Below are 26,355 nucleotides of genomic sequence, written 5' to 3' on the forward strand. Positions count from 1 at the left end.
AATGCATGTTTTTTGAATTTGTTTGTTTTAATACTTAGAATGGTGAGCTGCTCTTTTTATAGTTTTGCGTGCTAAAAGAGCATGTGGGAAGCATTGTTACTCTATGGAATATCTAGGAAAAAATGTTTTTGCTATTATCATGGCCATTGGAAAAATGCATCTCAGTGGTGCCAGTCTATCCTAAAAACCTTACTACAGAGGTAGAATATGTGCTGAAGAATGTCTTGTTTTGCTATTAATGCTGGTGGGGTTTCCACTGTAGTTTGGATGTTAGCACTCAATGTGACTGCTGTCCTCTTTAAAAGCTGCAATATTATTTCTAATCTTCAATAGATGAGATAAAAATAACCATTTGAGTACCTAAAAGACAGATGCTGCAACACCTAATCTTTAGGTGTGCCCTTTAGAATGTATTTCAGAGCCTTGGTTTAGACACCTAAGCTCTCTACCGTGTACCTGGAGAGTCTGACGTACCCATCAGTGCAGTCCAGTGCAATCATGTATACCATTCAGAGCCACCTTAAGCTGGACTGTCTAAACTGCAGCTCCTTACAGCTTGAGAACAGAAGCACTGGGAACTCCAGCTGATCAGACTGCACGACCTTTCTTTCTTAGCAAGAATCGAGGAGTGTCCTCCAAATGTGCGGTAATGAGACTTACAGCTTGAACACTTGCTGATAAAGTTGTAGACTTCAGTTTCCTTCTCTGTTTAAGTGGATTCAAGCGAACGCGTCCCTGTATCCCTGTAACTGGCGCCTTGGAGGGAGGAATAGGGAAGAAGAGAGTTGGTAATCCAGTGTCACATTTGTCCCTTACTTTCTTACTGAGTGTTACAGTTATGAGGAGGAGGAGCAGGACTACCAGACCTTCATGAAAGAAAAGCACCAACATTTTTAAGGATCTTGGGTCCATCTGTGTGTGCACTAATACTTAACTCACTGGATCATGACCCTCACTGGATTTCAGTTGGCTTTATTTTAGTGGACTGGTATCTCTGAATCCCAGTAAGGTTCTGACATGAGCCAGGCTGGGATTCCTCAACCCTTTTAAGACTGAGCACTTCTAGATAAAACTTATTTTTAGCTAGTTTTTCCTCTTCTTAAATGATAGATATTTTCCAGCTCATCTAAAGTATACTTACTGAACTGTACCGAATATTAATATTTACAGTTTTCATTATTTAAATTAATGAAATCAACCAAAGGAAAGCTGATTTATGTGTTTTAATAAATGATATATCTGATAATTATATATCTCTTTCATCTCAAGCTGTGAAAAAAAGCAATGCATTTTTAATGACTATTTTATCTCGAAAGTCAAAAAAAGATACTTTGGAATGGGTTTACTCGAGTACATCTTTAACTGTCGACTTAGAGAGAACCTTTCTGTAGCAAGTTATAATGCAAGAGTCCAATTTTTTGGGGTGTAGGCTGCTTTTTTTTTTCCCCCCATTATAGGGTTCCCCCCATTTTATAGTTTTAATGCATTGAATTTTTTTTAATGGCTAGTGAAACATAATTCACCATTTGATTAGTTTAGCAAGGGAGTATTAGACTTTCCATCTTACGGATAGTATAGCTGGTTGTGCTTCTAAAAAAAAAGATGTTTTACTTCAAACAGAAGTTATTAAACTTACTATGCAGGAATTGCTAAATGAGTTTCTGTAGTCTGTTAGGCATGCCAAACTTGAATGGTCATAACAATCTCTTTCAGCCTTAAAATCTGTAAAGATGTGATTTCTAATGAAATCTTAATAGAATTTAGGCACCCAAATCCAACAGAATAAAATCAGAATTAGGCACCTACCTCCCTTAGTCTAGGCTCTTTGGAATTTTTTGCCATAATTGTTTATGGATTTCTTTAAATGACAAGTAAATATTAATGAAACACTGTCACCATTTGATCATTAAATCAGGAATGTTAGGGACAAACAGTATTTTATCTTACTTTCTATCCTAAATTTCGTGGTTATCCTTAAATATAGGAAGCTTGCCTAGTAGTTTTTCCTGTTATACAACATAATATTTTGAATTCAGCTTAGTCATTCAGTTGAGTTATTTAAATATGTACATGTTTGATCTCTGGTATATATTTGATACGTGTCTGAATAAAACAGAAATTATACATTTGCTATCTGTGAGATAGCATTGCTCACACGATGTACAAAGTTATATTGTCTTGATGTTAGATAAACATGCACAAAAAGTGTGTTTACTTCTGTCTCTCATATTTCTATCTCTGAGCTGATTTAAATTGCAGAAAGGTATTAGTTTTTTTGACAGGTTTAAGCCTCACTAGTATGCAACTTCAGGGATACAGAAACAGAAGGCTTTAACTATAAGGGAATGTCTTTGTTTTATATACAGCACTCTTAATGTTGGAAGGTTCCAAGGTTATTGGACATCATTTTTATTGCGCATCATTATACTTCTTGCCTAATTTCTGTTTTCTAAAACAAAAGTGTATCTCTTGTACTTTCTCACTCATTTGAAATCTTTGAGTTTTTGGCTAAGATATCCAGCTTTATAGATGAAAAGATACAAAGAATGTTTCTGTATGACATTCTTTGAACAAGTTCAGGAAGGAAGGAAGTTTAATCTCTCCTTTTTTTGTTATTGTAAATCAGTTATTTGCCTACAGTGTCTGGCCTTTCCCAAAGGGCCGTCTCCCCTGCAATTATTTATCTAAACATATGCACTAATTATGTAAATGTATATATTAAATACATATCTATAGAAACTATATGTATAGCTAAATCTATAATTAAATATATATAATGTGTATATTTATGCAGACCACATGCTCTGTAAGCATATGTGGTCTGAAAGGTGTAAAACATTATTTGCATGTTATTTTAATAAATACAGAAATATTTCTGATTGAATCTAATATCTTCAGAAAGAATAATCTCATTGCTTACAATGTACTAAAAGTTCGATTCAGCGAAACTGTTTTCACACGCCGTATCTGGCCTTTGAAAGAAAGTTTATATATGTATATGTAATGTGGAGAGATTAAAATACTAGTTTCATGAAGATAGGATATGTTTGCTTTAATGTCGTATTTTTACTAACAGTAAGACTTTGTACTTACTGTTATTAAAACAACTTACCTATAATATAACTACTGTGGTCTTAAAGTCTGGATAAAAATAGGAAAAAATAACGAGTTTTGCAAAACCATAGTTTTATGTTAATGTTCACGTTTATTGCAGCAGTGCCTACAGATTGTCTAAGAATGGGATCACATTTATCTAGATGCAAAATGGCAGAAAATCCCTGCCCAAACTAGTTAGCAATCTAAATGTACAAGACAGATAAATATCAGGGAAGGGAGTTTTCCATATGAGTAAAGTAAATAATGTGACAACATCAAGTACAGCTACTTTCCCATTTTCTCTGGTTTCATTGTTTTGCTGAAGCAAAGAATACGCAGATAACTTTGGTACATTGTTGTAATTTCCATAGATATAAAATACTGCATGAACTACCCTTTTAAGTTGAATTGCATTGGAGTTTTTTTTAGCATTTTAACTCCTTTGTGTTTCTCCTTAAAATTACTGTTGTTTATTTTTAAATGCACAAAGGAAAACAGTTCAGGTGTTCTGTAACAAAATATTTTTATGCATATCAGCTTCTCTTAACTATGCAAATATAAGAAAATAGCTGAGCTGGTTTTGTGGGCAGAAAGGAGCAGAAGTGGCAGAAGAGAAGAAAAATTACTAAGGCTTGTGCCAAAAGATGCTTATGAATATGCATTTGTGTATTATTATTTGAGAGACTGTGTGGCACTGCAGTCATCGCTATGAATGTGATGTGCTTGAATTTTCCCTGGTTACTCTGGTTTTATTTATGAAAAAAAAAAAAAGGCATACAGGGGGGTCAGACAAGGGTAGTGACGCTCCTACTAATGCTTTGTGGGAGTCACTTTGGCCAAGAGTCAGAAAAGATTCATACACGCTGCAGCACTGACATAGAACTGCGTGTCTTGTAAGTGCCTGACTTCAGAGGAAAACAAGCCTGACGTTCGGCATTAGTCTCCCCATGCAGCAGCAGCAACTAATGACAGAACTAATCACATAGAAGAATACATTATATTTTGTGGATTCTATTTTGATGTGGGAAGTCTGAATTTAAGTGTTCCCACTTGGTTAGATACCCAAGTCTCTTTCAGAAAGTGGGCTCTTCTTTTTTTCGCTTACTAGTAGAAAGTTGGAGGATTTGAAAAACTTTAAGCAAAAGACTGTTCTCATCAATAGTATTTCTTTCAGATGAAAGAAAATAAATTTGAAAGCAAGTTCAATGCAAGTTGGGTAGGAATATGATGACTGTTGTGTGACTAATCAACACTTTTAAGGGAGAAAAAAACAAGGAGAGAGATTTTCAGAATTCAATAAGCAAGCCACTGAATTCCTAGTAGGAAGGGATCAAGATAACAAAGAAAAAAAATATTATACTTACTAAAAATTTTGAAAAACCCCATGCAAATTGGAGGTACCAGTATATAAGTATTTAATAATATGAGAATGGAACAGTGAATACCATTTACAAATCACTGAGTGTATGAGGCTGCATATGTTTCAATGTCCCAGCACCACAGTTGCTTTTTGGGAGATACATGTATGGAGTCCTAGTAAAATCAAAACAACAACGCCAAAACATGATAATCTTTTGTTCATAAATGTTGCTATAACATTATGGTTTGTAGTAATGTTTCCTATTTGGATATTTAACTACAATGCTGTAATGATTAAAGTACTCTTTCTCAGATGCAAAGTCTGTGAAACAGGAATTGAAAATACTTTGTGGAAATGTAACTGAGAAATTACACGCAGCTTAATAGTTTTTGTATGAGTAATCTCTCTATTTTTAGTTTCCTAGCCTTCATGCAGAGGAGCAATCAGTATAGAGTTCTGAACTGCAGCTATAAGCGTGATCTCTTTAAGAATCTTGCAAAACTCGAAAGTTGGGAAAGCCTTGGATTTACTTGCAGTCTGTCAGAAATCATTGCTTTGCCTTTGTGCAGTGTTTTTTTGATACAATGGTATTTCTTGTGACTTGCGCCCTGATTTTGTTTGCTACCACAAGGAGTCTTTTGTTTCAAACAAAACCTTGCGGTTAATTTTCTGCTAGGTCTTTTCATGAAAAGGGAAGGTCATGGCTTATAGCATTTGTATTGTCACTGCAAAGGACTGTACAAACTGTTCCATGGACCAGGATGTTTCTGTAATTAGTTTAACGCTTGCTACATGCTTTTCAAAGTAATATTTTCGTTTTTACAATTTCAGTACCCTGTGTGTTATTTAGACACTTTTGTAAGATACAAATCACATTTGTGAGGATGAACTACAAAGTTACCATAATTTATGCATCCATAATTAACATGAAGTTAAGATCAAGTACAAAGACATGTTGAAATATTTTAAAGTATATTCTTTACAGCTGGTGCCAATGTCAATTTAGTAGTAAAATAGTTTGGTATTTAAGTGAGACTTAACTTTAATGCTTTCTCATGTACAATTATCAGTAGCAAGTACCAATGCAGATTTTTACTTGTCGCTTACCCACATAGTTCTTTGTATCTTAAATATTTTAATATGTGGGCATGATACAGTTATTTGACATTTTACAATTTGTCCTTTGTTTGCATGCAGCGAGGAGTTATGGGCGAAGACGAGGTAACTCACTTCTGTTTGTTAAAGTACAATTAATTCTGATTGAGCTGTTACTGATCATTACGATTAATCAATCCAGACTGTTGATTATAAATGCTTATCTGCATGTTGTCTTAGTTCTGGGAAGATGGAGGGTGTGAGGGAAGGAGGGGTGCAGTCTGGATTGTTGTGATCATTGGTCTCTTTTTAGACTTTGAATTACAAATTCTTTAATCAGTTAAAACACTAGTTCTAATCATAATTTAGTTCATGCTAATGGCTACTGCTTGCAGTTGTTGCCCCCTTTAAAAGTATACAGTTTGCTCGTTGTTCTTCTAACTCATCTTCTTTTGCTTCTGTAGAAGTAAAAGTGTACAGAGTAAAAACCAAAAGCCTTGCGTAAACTTAACAAGAAATCTAATAGCTCTTAGAAATAGTAAACAGATTTTCATAGTACAAGCCAATATAAGCTCACTGACCATGGAAGAGCCAGTCTGATTTATCTGTCTGAGGATGTGACCTGTGGTTGTTATAAAGACTATGTAAAGTGTGCAGCAAAAACATCAATATCTTTGATAGCTTCCAGTATTCACAACATAGACGTAAGTTCATGTGTCTCTCTTGATCTCTGCATTGGTTCATAACTGATTGCTTGGTAGCCCTAATGTAGAGAGGGATGATGATCTAGGTCATGGTCAATGTATGTAACGGTACAATTGTGTTTTGACGATTCTTGGCAGATTCTGCTTAATTCTTCTTACTGTCATAAAAAAAGTGTTTAAAAGGGCTTATTCTTTTAAAGCACCGTCGTTGGGAGAAACGTGAAAGCCTAGCAAATTATCTTTTTGCTTTCTTCATCTGAGAGACATTCAAAAGTGAAGAGGAGGGAGAAGAAAGTATTAGGAGTCATATAGAGCATGTTACTCTAAATGTGTTAATCCATTGTCCTTTATGTCATCTTAGCTCTCCAAGGAGCTACAGTGCTTTTGGCAAACCTTTAGCCACATTAAAGTAAAACTGATCTCTCCGGTATCACATCAGAGCATGTTTTGGTAGTGTAATTTGTATGGGGAAGATAGCCTTAGATTCTCGTTGTTCTTAGGTTCTAACATCGGTCTGTGGGTAAAAAATAAATTACTCTTAGATTATTTTTTTCCCCCTATATACTTATGTATATTATAAGTTGGAATTGTCTAAGAAGTACTTTTAGAGAAACACAAAGACATCATTTTCATGGTCCAAAGAGACACCTTCCTTAAGTATAAACTGTGTGGTTTTTTAAAAAACAGAACAAAAACTGAAAAAATCCACAGTTAAATGCTTTTGTGGCAATGGTCTAATGCCAACAAGTTTATTAAAATTGGCATGTTTTAAGTCAGTTAAGTTTCTTTTTTCTTGCAGTGTAGGGACTTGCAGAGAGTAAAGAGCAAATCTGTGTGCTTTTGTAAAGATAACCCAGCTAAATTACAGTCATTCTAGATTTAAGATGTTAAGAATAACTCTATCTTAGTGAAAATTCTTAAAATTTCCACTTCTGCAGTTTCTTGTGAGTTCCTCTAATTTGAGTCTTATTTCTTCCTTTAGCCACTTTTTCCTTTTACTGGCACTTTGATAACCGCTCTGTCTTAGACATTATCACAACATAGGTCATTGGTCATGATGTTTGCTGTTTGTTCTACAGCCTTGTCTTTAAGCACCTCATTCTCAGGTGGTCTTCTGGGACTGAATGGCTTTCATACTGCTCTCACCCCTAGTTGATCAGCACAATGTCTGCAGGTGTTCCTGCAGGGCTTTCCTTTATCCCCTGAGAGGGGATGTATGTTTCAGACTGCAGTATGGCTCACAGCTACAGTACTGCAGACTCAACTGTCAGGGACCTACTGCTTCTGCATATGGATTTGCAGTGGGTGAATCTGGAAGAAGCTGGCTATGGGAGATGGAAAATTAACTTGCTTCCCAAAAGCGTGCTAGGTTGGTTTTTGGTTTTGGTTGTTTGCTTGTTTTTTTGAGAGCAGTTGAATTAATAATTAAAAAATGAGAGAAGCAGGAAAAATTGTACTTCAGAAGAAATAGTGATGTGGGGTATTTATTTTGCTTCACAAAAGTGTTTCTTTTTGGGCTGTTTGCAGTTAAAAGACTGACTTCTGAATTTGCAACTGTCATTAAACTCTATATTGCTAATCTAAAGCAATGAAAGTTTGAATAAGCTAAGATGCATATCCTGGCCTTCTGAGTCTTTTCATTTTGGAGCTCTCTAAAATTTGTAAATATGAAATAGGGGGAAGTAAGTGGGACGGAATTACCCGGTTTTCACTCCTCTCTGCCATCTATACATCTGTTTTGATCAGTTTGCATTTGCAAAGCCATCCTGTGAACTTCTCAGATTTTACGCTTGCTTTTCAGGGTAACTATAATCTTACTGCAGATTGCTACATGTTAGGAACCACCACAAGGCTTCACTCCAAAACTGTGGTAAATTTGAGAGCGAGAAGGATAAATCAGCACTGTGACTCATTTTTCAAGTGTTACATTTTGCACATTTATTAAAATTCTCTTTTGCTTTCTTAGAAATTAAATCTGTTCTTACATTATGAGCATCAGATACCTTTAAAAGAGAAGACATACCTATTTGAAACTTTTTACTGTGTACATGTGTTTTCTGTTTCTCTCTGTTCAATTAAAGTGTAAGATTTTTAGATATGCAATAGTATTCAGGTGATGGAAGTTATCAATTTAACTTGAAGCTAAACCAAAGGCAGGCTAATGAAACTCACTTAAGCAGCCCTTAATATGATCTCTTCATAAATAAGACCCTTTATTTAAAAACAAATTACTACTTCCCTACTGGATGCAGCAGAGTAACTACAATATAATGTAGTATGAAGTATTATGCTTACCGTGATGTCAGCTTGCAATCTTGAATTTCCCTTTTGAAGTTTAATACATTTTTCATTTTCTTAATTTTTCCTTAAACTAATGTGTACTTTTCTAATATCTTTGGTTTTTTATTTTTACTTTCCAGACTGTTATTCCCCCATTCCCTTAAATTGCATAACCATGTACTGCAACAAAATTATTTTAATGTATATTATTATCTTTTCTTTTTAAGGCCGTTCTTCCCTCTTCCCAATAGATGATGGTTTGCTGGATGATGGTCATAGTGATCAAGTTGGAGTCTTGAATTCACCTACCTGCTATTCAGCTCATCAGAACGGAGAACGAATTGAGCGTTTTTCTCGGAAAGTGTTTGTTGGAGGTCTTCCACCAGATATCGATGAAGGTGAGTTGCCTGAAAACTAAGCAAACTAAGTTTGGGGGGAGAGAGAAAGAAAGATTTTGAAAAACCTAAATGAAGTAGTAGAAATAATCCAGCCAGCAAAATAATGTTATGATGTAAAAGGCTGCAACTATATATATTTTTATGAGAGTTGATAGATATGTTGAGCTCAATATCATTTGATGTCATTCATCTCTTTTGGGTTTGAGATGGTTCAGTTGTCTCTGATTCTGAACTTGCGGATTGTAGAGTTGCATGTGATGCCTGGAATTTGTGCTCCTGCTTGCCTTGAATATTCCTTTCAAATACATCTTAGCCCTACAGTGTCTTCTGGCTGTGTCTGCTTTATTCTCTGTTCATAGAAACTATTAGTAATTGAATTTCAAATTCTATTTTACTGTTACCTGAAGATCTCAGAAGTGGTTTAGAAAGGTTAATATTATTCCTGTTTGTAGAGAAACTAAAGCAGAGGAAGGTCAAGTGGCCTCAGTCTGTGATGCATTGAACACAGAAAGTACCACAGAAGCTCAGATTGTTATGTGATGCAGTTGGAAGTGCTTTGTACAATAATGCCGATTTGAAGTAATCGTGCTGTTTAATATCAGGTTTCTCCTGTGCAGATAAATGTAAATTACATGCCAGCTTTGTAATGTAAACAGAAGTCACTTTACAAGGTTCATTGTAATCCTAGAGTAACTTGCAAACCAAATAAGCTGACTGTGGTTAATTAACTTTCAGACATGGAAAGACCATATTTTGGTTTCACCTTCATTGTGATGCTCTCCTGGGATGTACTAAGGGATTTATTTTAATATACTTCAGCTTTTTTTGATGCACTTAAGCTTCTAATTCAAATGTGCACTGTTGCCTTTTAATACAAATGCTAAAGACACATGGAAATATATTTTCTTTCTTTCCTGCCTGTTTATATGCTGACAGCAGGATGTGACGGAAAGAAATGGAGCATATTTGTCTTTGAGTTATTGCTCTTCTAGAGTTCAGGATGGTTTAATTTTTTCATCATGGCCGAGGTTCTTGCAGTCAATGACAAGAAGGCGTGGCTGGGATAGAAAGACATCACAAAGTTGGGCAGGGGGCATAGTAGATCTTGCAACAGGACTATTCATGGTGATGTTAGAAGCACATTTAAATAGGCAATTTTAAGTTTCTGTGCCTGATCTGTGCATGGTATCTACTGGAAACTGCTAGCATGCTAGTTGTGGTGCTACTTATTATATGAGTATCTACCTACAAAGCTCTGAACTTTACATCACTAAACAGTAAATTGTTTTGATTGCATTCAAACCAGATTCTGAATTTAAGGAAGTACCACACCAGTTGTCACCGTTGGCTTTTGTTGCCCATATGCTTCTGAAATGCTTCTGTTATTAAGCAATAAAAACAAACGTAAGCTTAAAGTCACCAGAAATACATTGTGTAAATGCTAACACTTTGGAAGATGAGTATATGTAAGTCTTTTGTTCATGAAAGTTGGAAATTTTGTTCCTTTTTTTCATGAAATGTGAACCTTTGCTAGAAACAAAGATCTTTGCTTGATAGTACTTTCTCATTGAGTTATGTCCTTCATTTTAATTTGAACTATTATACCTGTTTTTAGATGAAATTACTGCTAGCTTCAGACGATTTGGGCCTTTGGTAGTAGACTGGCCTCACAAAGCAGAAAGCAAGTCCTATTTTCCACCAAAAGGTAAGAGAGCTGGAAGGTTTTGACCTGTCACTGAGTGCAAATCTTACTCTGGGAAACTGTCTCATCTTTTTCCAAAGGGTATAATTTACAGTCGCTGTGAACAGTTAATTCTACAGTTTCAATGGAGGTTCAGACATGGTTCCTTTACATACGAAGTCTTAAAACCTGAGAGTGTTGTTTTAGTATTGTGCCTGGTTCAGTGCTGGACTCCTGAAGATCTTCCATATTCTGATTTCCCATATATCAGATCAGCAGGATATAATTGTATGTGTCATTAATCCAAGGTTCTGTATTTGCATTTCTATCTGGTTTCCAAAACTGAGATTTGGTCAAATTTTTAAGACTAAATCTTAGATAAAACTTTTGTAGGAAGCTACAGGCAGGATTCAGAAGGATGCATTTGGGTATATGATCAAGATAATCAATGGTATATTTCAGTTTTAGGATGTGAACTTCCCATTGAAGCACTAATTAACTTTTTTGATAAATGATTAAATGTTGATTTTTAACTATTTCCAGTGTTGCTGTTAGACTAGATTTTTTTAATCACTTACAAAGTGTTGGAAAAGCCATTCTGTACATTAAGTAATTAAATTATGTAGTGTATCTTTGTACAGGTACAATCACGTATTGGTACATTTAAAATAAATGCAAAAATCTAAACCAGATATGAAAGCAATGCAGAGATTATTCATTTTGTAGAGAATGCAGCAATTCATTTCTTCCCTGGAAGTGACAAAAGTAGGCATAATAGTGCCTTTGTAAACTGATTCTTATTTGTTTATCTGACCATCTATGCTGGGGAAAAGATATTATTATTATCCCAGATGGTCCTCTAAAGAGTGGGAAAAGGATTTGAAAGTATTTGAATAGTATTTGTGAACACTACGTGGAAATTCTAAGACAAACAAAGAGACTTTGGCTTTTTTTTGATTGTCAGCCTGATACACAAAGCTACTGTCAAGTTAAATTTGATTATCCTAAGGAGTGCATCTCTCAATAAATTACCAAGAGAAATTCTTGAGGAACTCTTTGAGGAAGATGCATCTCACAGAGTCTGTGATGAGTATATAGAAGAGGGAAGACATAATATCTTCTTACCTGGAAGGAATGGATTCTGACATTCATTTCCAAGGAGATAATCCTCTCAGCATCTGAACATCTTAAGGATAAATTTCTAGACTCCTTCGTTTAATAAAGCTTTTTGATGTAAGCAGAGCTTCTTAAAAGCAGAGAATACAGATAGAAGAACTTCAGTCTGTTGATCTAATTAATTCAGGAAACACTTGCGAACTGAGTGTTAAGTTGATTTCCCATGATGAACTGATCCTTATTTGAAATTTAATAGCACTTACTGTTCTTCAGTCTTAAACTTTATTCTAGTTTTCAGTTTACTACATTATTCAATATTGGTTTGTAATGTAGCCTAACACGTTTAAAATACCATGTAGGTTTCTCTTTGTAGATACTCTGGAAATACAGCTCAGTATTAACTGCTGAATATTACTGTGTTTTATCCGTTTTTTTCAGTGCAATAGATATGGCCCATGATTGTCTTGTAGAAGAATTTATTAAAAATTTGTCCTTAAGTATTACTGTGTGTAGGCAAGAACTGTGAATACGTATATTTAATAAGATGTCTGAAACTCTAAAGATAGTCTAAATACTATGAAAGCTTCGAGACTGATCAGTAATGAGCAATTTAGAAATATATACTATATTAGCCCAAGGAGTTCAGGTTTGGGTTTTGGTTTTTTTTACTTTTAATCTCCTATTTCTAATTTGTTACTCTGCATGGAGTCAATTCAGTGTATATATTTTTGTTCAGTCTCATTAGAGATTTGATAGAGTATTACTTTCCAAAGACTTCTCAGGATTATCCAGTTCTGGACTGATTTACGTAATAGTCTTTTCAGTGGTGAAGAGATACAGCTGTGGTTCCTTCCAGGCTCTCTGCTTACAGAAAGTCCTGAGGGAAGGCCAAGTTCATAATAAGTATTTCCTTGCTTGAAGAAATGCAAAAAGTGTCCTGACCATCAAGGCTGGCTGCCTCCTGAGAAACACCAACTGCTTGTTCTTAAATAATTACATTTTGTATTGGTTCACCACAAAATTAGGCCTGAAGAAAACAGGAATTTTAAAAACTTCACACTAATCTTGCAGGGAAACTCTGTTCTGAAGCAGAAAAGAATTATTCTGTTGAGACCAAAGTACAAAGTCTGTAAGTGATCTGCCAACGTAATGGAGAATTCCTTCCTTTCTGCCTTGCCACTGTTTATCATAACTCCTGTTATTACGTAGTTGGCAAATATACTTATTTATGAAATAACACACATGTCCAAAGCAACTTGCTGAGGTGAGGACTCCTTATGATAACGAAGCTCTCAAAGAAATGGTGCTGTGAGGATATGCAAATCCAAAGAAGGCCTTTCAAAATATGCCCAGTTGTTTGTGTGCTCTGTACTATTTATAGTCCGTATCAAACAGAGGATAATCTGATTTAAACAGGACAGTATCCTCAGCTTTTTCTTATTGTCTGGGTGTTTCTGTTGCCTTCTATCACAGCAGTTGTGCAGTAGCTTCATTTATTCAAGGTTCTTAGCTGCTAATTTAGAATGAACTGAAAAAATTAGGTTGGAAATGTTCCATTTCTAGTTTAAGAAGCAAAACCCCAGGTCCATCCAAGTTCTGTTTACCTTGTTACCAGCTTATTTGATCACACTGGGTAGGATTGAACTCTGCATTTGGGCAAGTTACTGTAGGTGTCTTCATGTGTGATTAGTGTTTAAGCTTCCTTTAATCAATGGGCATCTGGCCAATACAGTCAGTGGAGTATAGAGGGCTATTCAGGTCACCGTAACATAAGCACATTGAGTTTGATTCATTTACCCGAACTGAGGATATCTAAAAGATTTGCACGAGTCTGGCAAATGTGGCGTGGCACAGCACCTGTTGAAGCCCCACACCATTCTGGAGTACCAGCTGAAGGTTGGGCAAAGTACTATAGAGCAGGAATGGTGCTAGACACCTCTGTCTCCTGCTTAGTCAGGTCCAGACACCACTGACTCCATTAACTGGATCTCTGTACTGCAGTAGGAGCTTAAACACAGTCACTGCAGAAATACGAAAACAGGTGTTTGGGTCTTGAAGTGAATCCTGCTCCCCTCTACTCAAAAGTGCCTCAGCTAATAGCTATATTACAATTGTATCAGCCTGCATTTTTTCACTTCAAGTGTATTTTGGAGTTAATTCTCCATCAAAGATGACTGTCACGGTTTAAAGCTGGGCTGGCGATTAAACCTGCAGCAGACGCTCTCTGTTAACCCTCCCCCCCCACCCGAAGGGAAAGGGAAAGGGAAAAGGGAGAGAGACTTACGGGTTGGAAAGTTAAAACAGTTTTAATAAACCTATAATAATGAAAAAGAGTATAATAATAATATTGGAATAATCAAATATATACAAATATATATACAAAACCAAGATCGAGCTCCCCCGATGTCGGCAACGTCACCACCGGCACTGCAGGGCAGGCTCCGGGAAGGCCCAGGCTGGGCCTAGCGACGGTCGAGAGCTGGATTCAGGGATGCACAGATCGGGATCGGGGGCCAGCAGGGAAAACAGTCGGAGTCCTCCTTGGACACCGGCCATAGCAGAAAGAGCAAGAGCGAGCAAGAGGAGGGAGGACCTTCGTGATCCCCCCGCTTTATACCGAGAATGACGTGTATGGGATGGAATACCCTCGTTGGTCAATTTTGGGTCACCTGCCCTGTCTGCTCCCCCCTGCAGCTGCGACCCCCCTTCGGCTTTTCACTTGTAAGCATTGAGGAATTCAGCAGTGACCTTGGTTTCTCTAAGAAAAAGTACAGCAAGAGCCTTACTGCACAACATCCCTACCGGTGCCTCAGCGATAACTACAAACTTCGAGCGTTATCAGTCCTGGAAGCAGACACTGTCTGCAAAAACATGCAGTTAGTTTCAGAAAGTGCAGTTATTTAGAGGAGACTTAGCTGAAAGTAAAAATCACTGAAAGGAAAATCGGCCTGGTTTAGGCCAAACCAAGACAATGACTAAACTGAATGAGTGAAAGATTTATGTTTTAAAGATTAAATTCCATTAATTTGGTGATGAGATCTCTTTAAAGAGGAATAGATTAAATGTTGTGTATCCTTCACAAATGTGAATTATTCCCATCATTAAATGTAGATCCATTGTCTGTATTAACCTGCAGTTTACGTTGATTCTTTCTAATTTAAGCTATGGCACAGCATTCTGTGGACAAAAATTACACTACACTGAGGCCATTTAGCCTCCACTGGGGAGAGTCTGTCAGGACAACAGAGGAACCAACCCCAAAACAAAATACAGCTGTACTGACTGGCATGGGCAGTGCCATGCTGGCTTCAACTTATTTTCTTGACTTGTTCTCTAAGCCACTAGAGATAGGAGTTAACTGGAGTTTGATAGAACTTAAAGCTACTCTCTGATTTCTACAGAGTATGCATAGCAGAAGAAGCATCCTTTCTCCTTTTGGAAAACTTCCATGTTACTATGAAATAAAGAAATTACACCTTGCTCAGAAAATTGTGTTAGCTAACAGTGTGAATCTAGTCTAGAATGCTTTGCTTTTGATTTGTTCTTTATGTAATAAATACAAACAATGAAAATGCTGATTCTGTGTATAGGTTGGGGGAGGGGAGTTGTTGGTTTTGTTGAGTTTTTAATTCTTATGAAGGTTTAATTTGGTAATACAGCTAGGACTCTTCAAACTTACCTGATGGGCTTTCTGTTTCCAGTGCTGACCCAATACATCAAAAAGAAAAAAATATGTAATTTCTTGGTCTTGTTTGGTTAAGAGAGATGTCAACTCAGAGTAAGGATGATTATAACCAGTGCAGTATCTTTAGATATTAGGGCATGTCGTTCTAAAGCCAATTATCATCTCCAGAAAGATTTGTTTATTATTTGAGGTAATTTCCTGAGGACAGGTATTATGAAGGTCACCCACACTAGTTCGCTTTGAAAATAGGAGTATTAATAATAGTTCCAGTGTTATGCAGAGGAATTTAGTCAAGTGATTAACAGGGGTTACCTAAACTTTGTCTCCCACAGGAGGCATAAATTCTGGTACGGGTGCACACAAATAAGAAATTTTTATAAGACTGTGTTTCGTCTAATACTTTGCACCTTGTGAAATACGTATGAAACATACAAGCTTGTCTCTTGGCAAGTAATATCTGATCGTGACCTGCTACTGTTAGTGTATGTATGACCCAAAGGTATGAAGCAGCTTCCTTCAAAGCAAACCATTAGAGTAGCTTTGCTTTTCCATTGTAAACAGACTTGCATTGCTATTGGGTGTGAAGCTGTTAAATGGTTGATGTGGTACACCAAAAGAAACCCAAGAAACTAGGGAGTTAAGCTGTTTTGTAGTACAGTAAAACACCTCCTACTCTTCACACCAACTCCCTACTGTGTGACATGTACTTTCTATCACACATGGTAATTGTAGTTCAGTACTACTCCAAAAAGACCCATTAGGCACTTCATCTTTTTCATCATACTTATGCATGTGTCTTACCACCACCATACTAGCTTTGCAGACATTGGACATCCCCAATAGTTCATGAGGTATGGATGTTGATGTGGAAAATAATCTAATAAAAGCATATGTTGAGAAAGAAGAAAGGGGTAAGAATAAGTTTGTGCCATACAGATACTGGCATATAGTAGCTGTAGTAACAAGAAGAGCCCTAATTTATGATGTCTAAATGAAATACCTAATATAAGAATGTAGTTTTCCTTTGCAAGCACTTTCTAGCTAATGAATATAGGCTGGCTGGTTGCCTATGTAACTGGTGTTCTCTGGAGAAATCTACAGCTAATGTATGATTGATTTGTGCCAGGAAATGCGCCCTGATCCAGGACGAGTGATGGGAGAGTGGTTTGTACACATACTATGCAAGTCTAGCATTCTTTGGAAGGGCTTGGCTGTGCCTGTATATGGCTATAAAATGTGAGATGTGAGCAAATCATCTTCTTTAGCCAGGTTTCTTCTCCAGGAGAACTGGTTCTTTTCTTCCAGACTAGACCTGGGGAGCAAACTAAAATGCCTTGTAAATCATTGTAGAGCTGTGGAGCAAAACTACAGCCAGACCAATTTGTTAGTACAGACTATACCCTAACTTTCTTTGTCTTCACAAGGGGCGTAGTACAGTTAAGTTCATGACCCAAGCCTATCTGATGCTTAAAATTAGGTGGGATGAACCTAGACATGAGTGCATGTTTTGCACATAATGTTGAGAAGGCAGTGTTAACATATAGTTTTGGTATTCCTTGTCTTACTCTTATTTGAGGTGTAGTAGGATATAGTATTCCTAATTGTTCCCTCACCAAGATCTTATATTTGAATTTTCTGTCTTTTCACAAGCTTCCGCAGTTAAGCATATTAATAGCTGCAGGCTTAGAGGTGGTAGATCATTTAGAGACACTGACTGTATTTATGTATCAGGAGTTACACAGCAGTACCCTTGCTTTGCTTTAGGATAAAAACTGATGGAAAATCAGCATCTGGCAAATTATTTTATGCACTTCTGGCTGTGAGCCTTACTTTGTATGTCTGATCCCTTAGTCGATATCATGTGCAATCAAGTTTTTGCACTCCCATCATTCTTGTACAAAGCTCTGCATGCAAACAGGCATGTGTGTGCATGGCTTCCACACAAGTAAGTACAGTTAACAGGGGTCTGGTCACAGTTACCCATGCCAGTCTGCTCGTGCCCTGATTCTGTGAAGTGAGTTTTACATGGGTAATATGTGGATTTTAAATTCTAAGATAAATACTGAAAGATATACCTATTAAACCAGAATTTGAATCTAAATAATTACTGATTAAGCTTAAGTTAAACAGGTTGTCCCTAAAAAAAATATTGTTCAGCAATGAAAAATGGACTTCACAAGGGAATGCTTCAGCCAAAGCCCAAAGATTCCTTATGGCATATTTATTAAGAAACTAAATAATATTTACATAAAAAATATAGACTACATAAAACCTTGTCATGTGTCCCTTGTAGGAAGCACTAATAGGACCGTGGTATGAGGGGTAAGAAATGAGGTACAAGTTATTAGAAAGACCAGTATAGGCTTACAGCTTTTTCTTTAAATCCTACTTTTGTTTCCATATATCTAAAATCAGTCGTGCATTTGTTTCTCTAATCTTATGTTCTCCTTAACACATTGATTCCTTAATGCTCTTCAAGATGCTCCCTACCATTTGCCTTGATGACCTACGCTGTCTGCTTGCAATAAGACATTGCCAGTGGTTAACTAGCTTCTCTCAGAAAAACAGTATCCTTTCCAAAAGGCTTGGTAAAGCAGTCACACTCCCTCTTGCCAACCACTCTAGAGCAGCTGCTTCGGCATTTACTTTTTCATCCAAGTAATAAAACATAACTTCATGTGAAAATTCCACACTTGGTAGTAATCTCAGAAAGAAATGTGGATTTATGGTCCTTTTAAAGTTTGTTTCCAAATACAATTCTAATTGCACTATTGGGCACCTGTTAAGTAACAGATTTTGTATATATCATTATACTGTAACTGTTAAAGTATTCTAATGTGTGAGGTTCTTTGCTTGTCTGACTGTTTTTACCGTAGCATTAAATAAGCATTTTAATTCCTATTTTTGTAGTGTTTGGGAGGTTTGCTGGGTCACTTATGTAACAAAGTACTTTGATCTAATCTCTAGAATAGAGATTAGTCGTTTGTGCCAAGTCGGATTTTATTGTATAATGTCCTTTGCTGCCAATGAATTATACTCAGCCTAGACTTCCAGTACATAATAGAGCAGACATATTTGCTTTTATTTGGTTATTAGTCTCTTTTGACAATTATTTTAAGGATATAAGTATTTGCCTGGACTTCTCTTGATCATGGCAAGGTAGTACATAGTTAAAGAAGATGACTAATAACAAAGAATTGGTTTGACTTTCTTTTACTTTTGGAGTAAACACATTTGTATGGAAGAGTCACTGGCAAAGATGATTAGAAAGATAAAGATAAGAGGAAAAAAAAAAATCATTTTGTTTTTTTTCCAGGTTATGCATTCCTCCTGTTCCAAGAAGAGAGTTCTGTTCAGGCCCTGATTGACGCCTGCATTGAAGAAGATGGAAAGCTCTATCTATGCGTTTCCAGTCCTACTATCAAGGACAAGCCAGTAAGTAAACAGTAGATGGCCTGCAGGCTATAGCTGCCATCTGTCTAAAGCTGCATTTGAAATGATGACGGTGAAAATAATCAAAAGCAAACTACTGCTGGCAGAGCTCAACATCTGGAACAGTTGGATGATTTTAAAGTTGTAGTGTTTTCAGTTAATAGGATTAAAACAAAGCACCTAGACATGCTAAGCTGATGGGGTTATGACTGTTTGATAGTTTATAGAGGCTGATGAACATATATCCACAATGCAGTGAAACTTAAAGTAGTGTACTATTTTCTTTCCCAATATAATAGGTTCAGATCCGTCCCTGGAATCTAAGTGATAGTGACTTTGTGATGGATGGTTCCCAGCCGCTTGATCCTCGAAAAACTATTTTTGTTGGAGGAGTCCCTAGACCATTAAGAGCTGGTGAGCATAATGTGTGGCTATTTTTAAAAGTAGGAGATTATTGGAAATAATTTGAACCATGTATATTTTTGTATAGTTATGTATGGATAGATATAGATATATACATATAAAAATAGAAGACTGTTGTGATAGCTATAACCACAGTACAATATTATGTATTCTTACATTTCTGTAGTAACTGTTTTAATCTGGCTTTGGCCATAAATCACTGATCATCACTGAAATTTACTGGAAACCTACATGTCTAAAGCTGTAGAAAAGATTTTGATCATGTTAGCAAAACTGTAATGTAACCTGTGTCACGAAAGAGTTTGGTTTTGAAATAATGCTATGAAAACCTCTCTGCCATGCTCCGTGAGTATGTGGAACTCTATTTGTACTTGCTTGTCATTGTGCATTAGCAACTCTTCTACTACTATCAGGTTGCAGTTACTCTTGCTAATATGGACAAAGCAAAAAAACAGGTGATAGAGGAGTACTTGAAGGAGTAGGAATACAAGAAAAAAAGGAAGAAATTCAGAGACCTGGCACAGTGTGTATGTCACAACACTATATGAGAGTGCAGGACTCTCTAGACTCTTGTTGGAGTGCATGAAGGAAAAATGAAATGTTTCTATAGCTGTGGAATGGTTGATCTACAACCTGGTCAGTCTGCTTTGTGAGATTGACTGCAGTAGCCTTTTACAGTATTTTATGGTGGCCTTCTAGTAAGTAGGTTGAAGTGAATGTTGGAAGTAGAAACATAACATACAGTGGTTCAAATCCTATTTTCTATTAGAATGACTCCTGGGCTTAATTAGTCTTCCATAGTTTGTAATGAATTTTATTCTTACAGAAAGATGAGCTTTCAGATGGAAGATGTAGGAGAACCAAGAAGTGATAGTGCAAATTTGGGGTGTAAAGAATCTTAAACTTTTCTATCTTGGACCTGCAATGCTCAGTCTTTTCTGTTATTTTACTTTTAAGACTGTACTTTTGACTGTAGTACAAGCTCTGTAAATGAACATAAACACAGTATGTTCCAACTGCAGATTAATTTTTCTTTAAATTCACTCCACATACTCCAGATGACTGTGCTGAATGTCTCTGATAAATTTAATGGATGCATTCTTATGCTTAGCTTTCAAATGCCCTGTGTATGTGAAAATGAAACTTTTATGGCATTGTGAAATAAGAATCATGCCTTCACAAAAACAGTAAAACTTCAGGAGACTTTTCAAACAACTATTGAATAGCAATGACTGCTGACACCTTTATGCCCTAATACATTAGTATTTTCCACCAAAATGAACTGCAAAACTGAATTCAGTATAAAATATTACTGAAGGTTGCTAAAATACTTGACCTGTAAAATTTGGTATTTTTGTTTCTATGACCTTCAGTATCTGTGGTAAGTGTAGCACTGTAGAGATAATCAAGCTCTGTGTGGCCAATGAAAAGATGCTAGCTACATCTTTAAATTCAAGTAGGACATAGAGCATTAGGACACCCAGGGAACATGTACCAAGGAATTTGTGGCACGTGGATCTATTTTATACAGCTTACATTCCATGCCTGCCCAGAAAGTCTTCTGCTGTAATCCCCTGAAGAAAAGTGTCCTGGAATTTCAGTTCCAGGTTATCGAGGACTGCAGGGACTTACAATTCCATTGTTCCTTGGATATATGTACCCACAGTGTGAAAGATCTGTCTTTTGAGTATTTCATAGCTTATTTAATATGTTTTTATATTTCTTGTTATTACTGTTACATCAGCTGTTGCAAAATTAATTATTAAAATTAACTTTTCTAGTGTTTTTAAATACAAGCATATTATAAAGTTTGTACTGGAAGAACAGTTTAAATGAATGTTATTTTGTTTTTTAATAGTGGAATTGGCTATGATCATGGACCGTTTATATGGTGGAGTTTGTTACGCAGGAATTGATACTGACCCTGAGCTGAAGTACCCAAAAGGTGCTGGACGTGTTGCTTTTTCCAATCAGCAGAGTTACATTGCTGCCATCAGTGCTCGGTTTGTTCAACTTCAGCATGGCGACATTGATAAACGAGTAAGTTATACAGAAATTAAAATAAATAAATATGAGAGTGATTATCTAGAAGGGAACTTCTCAAGGTGTGGTAACGTTGCATTTGTTTGGCTTTCATGCCAGCTTCCACGTTCTGTTAGTATTCCTGTAACTCCACTAGCTCCAAGAGTTAAACCGCGAATGCCCCCGAACAAACAACATGCATTCCACAAAGCAGCGGTTCGTTCTTTGGACATATGTTAGACCATATGTTCTTTCCATTCTGGAGTTCCTGGTTTTGTTGTGTATGGGCAATGGGCTTGAAAATCTTTCTCTCCCCTTTTCTAATAAAACCAAGTACTGTAATAATTCCTCTGTCATTTATAGGAAACTAGTATTCATTGGTTTCAGATTAGCTCTATATTTGCAGCTGCCCTTAATTTCAGCCATAATTGTCACTGCTCAGCACTTCAGAAAATCAATCAAGCTCAACACCTAAAATACAAAATGTCTTAACCTTTCTGTTTGAGAGAGTCTTCTGAGTATTTACCAATGTACATTACTGGTAGCTACAGATGCTTATTGCTAGCTAAAGCAAAACTAACTTTTACTAAGAAGACTATTCAACTTCATTACTCCTAATTAGAAGTATAAGAGTAGCAAAGAAAACTAGCATCTAAATTATGTCAATTTTAAGTGTCACTAGTTTTGATGTCTAGAGCTGCAGAGGTAGTCACTGGTATTAATAGATGTTCTTCAAAAAAAAAAGGTCCTAGAGGAAGAAGGGTTGAGTAAGTAAAGTAGTTCAAGGTCCAGTCTCCTCTACAGATCAAAGACATGGGAAAAAGAAAGTAGTACAGTTAACAAAAGTCTGCTGTAGGGAGGGAGCATGTGCTTCTCTCCTTTCAAATAGGCAGAGTAGTACAACTTTACATCTGTCTCTCAGATACCAGTTGCCTAGTGAGCTGAAATCCCCAAACATGGTCCTTTCCCCAGGATAAGTGAGTCTGAATGTGAGTAGTGAACTAGGCTTCATGTCAAGATGTGATGGCTAACATTTTGCTGGTGGGATTGCTGTCCTTGTGCCTTGCAGCTGACTTTGGCTAATAGCTCTGCCTTCTGGCTAGTTATGTAACAGGAGAAATGTCCTTGACACTGTGACTGTGTGAGAGGAAATAAAATATTAATCATCTTGCATTTGAGTATTTGGACAAAATGCAAGTAAGGACCCGAATCCAGAACTCCTTCTGAAGAAATGCTAAATGAATCATATAGCTTCAGAATCAAGTATAGCTTATTATGTTTCAGGAACCATCTATAGTGCATTAGGCTGTAAAGTGACTTAACTTTAAAATTAGAGATGGGCAATTGGGTTCCATCCAAACGAGTTCTCCCTCAAAAGGTGGAGACATGGACTTGAACACTGTGAACTAGGGGACACTTGTATCTTGGTCTTCCTCTACCCATGGGAGTGTCCTTTGCAGTAGAGGAGTATGTGGTAGACTGGCAATGCCATCTCGTAAGACAAAGGCAGGCATGAACCTGCCTGAAGGCTGCATTTCCAAGTAGGTTGGTTTGTTGATTTGGTTTTTTAATGATTAGGTCACCAGAGATTTTAAGGGCTCTCTGGATGCTGAGCAGGCATCTGAAATGGTAGTGCTTGCTGTTTGCAGAGAAAGGGATGTAATTTGTTAATGTGTGATGTAACACCGACGTACTTAAAGGGGGAGGGGCAGTAAATCTCCAGTAAAACAGTGGGCATGTGCTGCAGGCCTCTTAAAAGCTTGGACAGGGAAGAAAAAAAACACAAAATTTACCTTAAATACTACATTTCAGAAGCACAGCATTTGAGTTATATCCATGAGACTTAATTTAGAAAAACAGTAGTCAAATTATTTCTTCAATCACTACTACAAAAAAAGAAAAAGGAAGGAACAAATGTAATTAGTATGTGTAGATAGCCATTTATGGGCTGGAGAGGTTGGGGGGGAGAGGGAAGGGAATTCTAGGCTTTCTCTTTAAATATCTGAATTCTCACAGTTTCTTTTTTGATTGTCATAATTTGTGTTCTTTCTTTAGTGTTGCTTTTCTAATTCTTGAAAATTCATTTTTTGACTCAAGTGTTTTGACTCAAGAAAACTCATTTTTTGACTCTTAAATCTGGAATTTTGGGCATTTTTATTAGCATCCTTGTTTTTTCATATTTTTAAAAATGTGTGCTACTCCTGAAGTGTTTCACTTGCAAAATACAGCAATGCCAAATCTAAGTATTTCAATAAATTTGTCTTTAAACCTTGTGATGGGGAAGGTTTATGAACTTTTTTGTTTATTTCAGAGCGTTTTTAATTTTATTTTTTAAATCATCTTCTCTGATTAAATTACATGGTCAGTTCATATTATTTATATAATTTTTTATAGATATATATGCAACCCAGTTATTTGGGTTACTGAGGAGTAATAGAGAACAGCCTGTTTTTAGGGAACACCTTAACTCTTAGCTGTTTCTGAAAGTATGAAAAAAAGCTATTTTCAGAAATAGTTTTTTGTTCCATGGAGTTTATACACTAATGCCTTTTCAGGTTCTGAAAATATTCTGAAATCGGCTTTACTGCTGATTTATAGATGAGCAAGCAATTTCTATGAATCTGTAAACCACCGTTTTTGTAAACGAGGAAAATAGTCCTACTTCGGTTACTGCCTTCATCTGAGATGTGTACATATGCTGGCCAGTAAGGCAATATATTGCATATTTCACTGAAATCTTAGAGGCAGGCTGTTCTCCTACCCTTTACTTTAGCATAGCCTTTCTGTACCAGTTATATCCAGTTTTTGTAGGTCTGCTGTCCTTTCACATTCTTTTCATAACCAGTTTTGTCTGTGTAAAAGTCTTTTTTCATTGCTAAATTTTGCAGTTCACCTGTTTAGCCTTCTGAACTTTAGTTCAGAGTATTTATAGCATTTTTTTTGCACATACCTTTTCCTGCTTTAATTGGAAATCTTAGTGTCACAGTCACTTAACAAACATTGCCTGTGATCTTAACTTCTTCCTTACCTAAGTACTCTGCAGCTTCTCTCCAGTTCTTTTGATGTGTAGATGTGTTTCGTTTCTCTAACAGATGTTTTTCTTCAGTGAAGTGCTCCTCATTCTGTTTTATCATATATGAAAGCTCAGCTCCAAACATTTCTTTGAAACTTGTTTGGAGTTTCAGCTCCAAACAATTCCTTAAAATGTTAACTTTCACATGCCAGCAGTCTGCATCCACTTCATGTAATATTTCCATTCCCCAAAGTGTTTCTCTAATATATTTGAAATCATCTTCATACCAATCTTGGTGCATTAATGCACCGAAGCTTGAAATACATGCTGCTTCATGCTTCCAGTAATTGTGAACCATGAACACAGTTGCTGCATAAGGTAGCTGTTTATTGGAAAGTTTGAGTGTAACTCGTGATAAGGCAGGTTGTTGTAGTGAAATAAGAAGTGGAACTTGAACTGAATATACATTACTGGAAGAAGCATACTCTTATTTTAAACGTAGATGCACTTGAGATGTCAAGTGTGACCTCTACTTTGAAGCTAAGAAAATGAAGACTGTGCTGCTGTAAAACTTTTGGGTGGATAGCTGTATGTGTAATTTTTTTCCTCTGGAGACACCACAGAAAAAATAGCATTTTAAAGTTCCTATTGTTTCAAACATATTCTGTCTGAGTATAGTACATAAAGTCGATGTCTATATGTAGCATTTTTCTCAGGTAATAGTATCTCCAAAACATCGCTTATAGCAGTGAGTTTTAGTATGAACTGGAATAACTTTGCTAACAAAAGGCAGAAAATACTGCCTTTAAAAGTGTGAAAAATGTGGAAGACAACAATACATTCCTTAATGATGGAGTCAGCTCATTTTGTGTTTGATTACGGAGTTCTTCTTCCTGTCTGATCGCAGACTGTAACAGTTCAGTTACGCAAAGACATAATGCAAATTTACCGCTGGACTCCTGCCACTTTTCCACTCTGGCAGTCAGATGAGTTTGGGGGAAAGAAGCTGTGTAAGACAGGTGTTTCTAGCAGTCTGTAGGCTTGCAAAATTGTATTTTAAAAATATTTTCAGAAATACATTGAATACAAATTTCTGTACAGCTCAAAGCCACAAAAAGGGAAAGTAATAGATGACCAAAATCTGTAGCTCCAAATTTGACCGTATTTTAGAAATAGGGAGTAAATTTACAGGGAACAGGAGTACTGAAAGATTTGTATTCCAGCCTGCAGAAAGTACTTTTAGTTTGCACACAAAATTAGTACATGCAGAGACTTGTACTTGTTTTTTAAAAAAGGTTAATATATAAATGGTTGCATTCTCGGATGCTCGGTTATTTTTTGCTAAACAGTATAGAATCGGATGTCGTGTTGGGGTACATTCGGGAGCTGATGAGATTAGTTGGGAGACCTTTGGGCTAGTTTGCTTGTTTTCTACACATACTTCCGTATTATCATTTGCCAAGAACATCCTTCCAGAATAAATTAAGAGGAGGTTCTGATGTAGCTATTTATTACATATATAGTGTACTTCTAAAGATCTGCCTTGAAGTGTTCTGCTTACTGTATGGATAGATCTGTAGCTGATAAAAGATAAACGGTAATAACTGATTAGTTAGATAAAGGTGTTAATATGTCTGATTTCAGACTTCTGTTTGTTTTTTTTAAAAACAGAAAAACCTGAATGTCCTCAGTGTAACTTTAAGTAGGAATAGGTATGAACGAGAACTGTTTCTGTTTTGCTCCAACAGGTGGAGGTAAAGCCATATGTGTTGGATGACCAGATGTGTGACGAATGCCAGGGTGCACGATGCGGTGGAAAGTTTGCTCCTTTCTTTTGTGCCAATGTCACTTGCCTGCAGTATTACTGTGAGTTTTGTTGGGCAAATATCCACTCTCGTGCAGGACGTGAATTCCATAAGCCATTGGTAAAGGAGGGGGCTGACCGCCCACGTCAGATCCACTTCCGCTGGAATTAAACATGGTGAACCAGCATCTACATAAGGAAAGAAGGGTGCATGTGGCTTACTGTGTTTGAAGATACTGACATGCA

The 26,355-nt window shown here is 36.5% G+C and overlaps 1 protein-coding gene across 3 annotated transcripts in view; it reads left to right on the top strand.

Annotated features, from left to right (window-relative positions):
• The window catches only part of CPEB2 (cytoplasmic polyadenylation element binding protein 2), a 55,939-nt gene that overhangs the window by 25,913 nt on the left and 3,671 nt on the right, over nt 1–26,355 (top strand). For 2 of the 3 annotated variants that reach the window (XM_068403399.1, XM_068403401.1), the window contains 6 exons: nt 8,763–8,933; nt 10,549–10,638; nt 18,732–18,850; nt 19,147–19,261; nt 21,129–21,310; nt 26,054–26,355. The exon at nt 26,054–26,355 is cut by the window's right edge and continues 3,671 nt beyond it. In XM_068403399.1, coding sequence (XP_068259500.1) covers nt 8,763–8,933; nt 10,549–10,638; nt 18,732–18,850; nt 19,147–19,261; nt 21,129–21,310; nt 26,054–26,281 — 905 coding nt within the window. In that variant the 3' untranslated portion in view covers nt 26,282–26,355. The remainder of the gene's footprint in view (nt 1–8,762; nt 8,934–10,548; nt 10,639–18,731; nt 18,851–19,146; nt 19,262–21,128; nt 21,311–26,053) is intronic. The other variant, XM_068403398.1, reaches the window with a different exon arrangement.

This window comes from Nyctibius grandis, chromosome 6 (genome assembly GCF_013368605.1).
Source record: "Nyctibius grandis isolate bNycGra1 chromosome 6, bNycGra1.pri, whole genome shotgun sequence".
Taxonomy (NCBI): domain Eukaryota; kingdom Metazoa; phylum Chordata; class Aves; order Nyctibiiformes; family Nyctibiidae; genus Nyctibius; species Nyctibius grandis.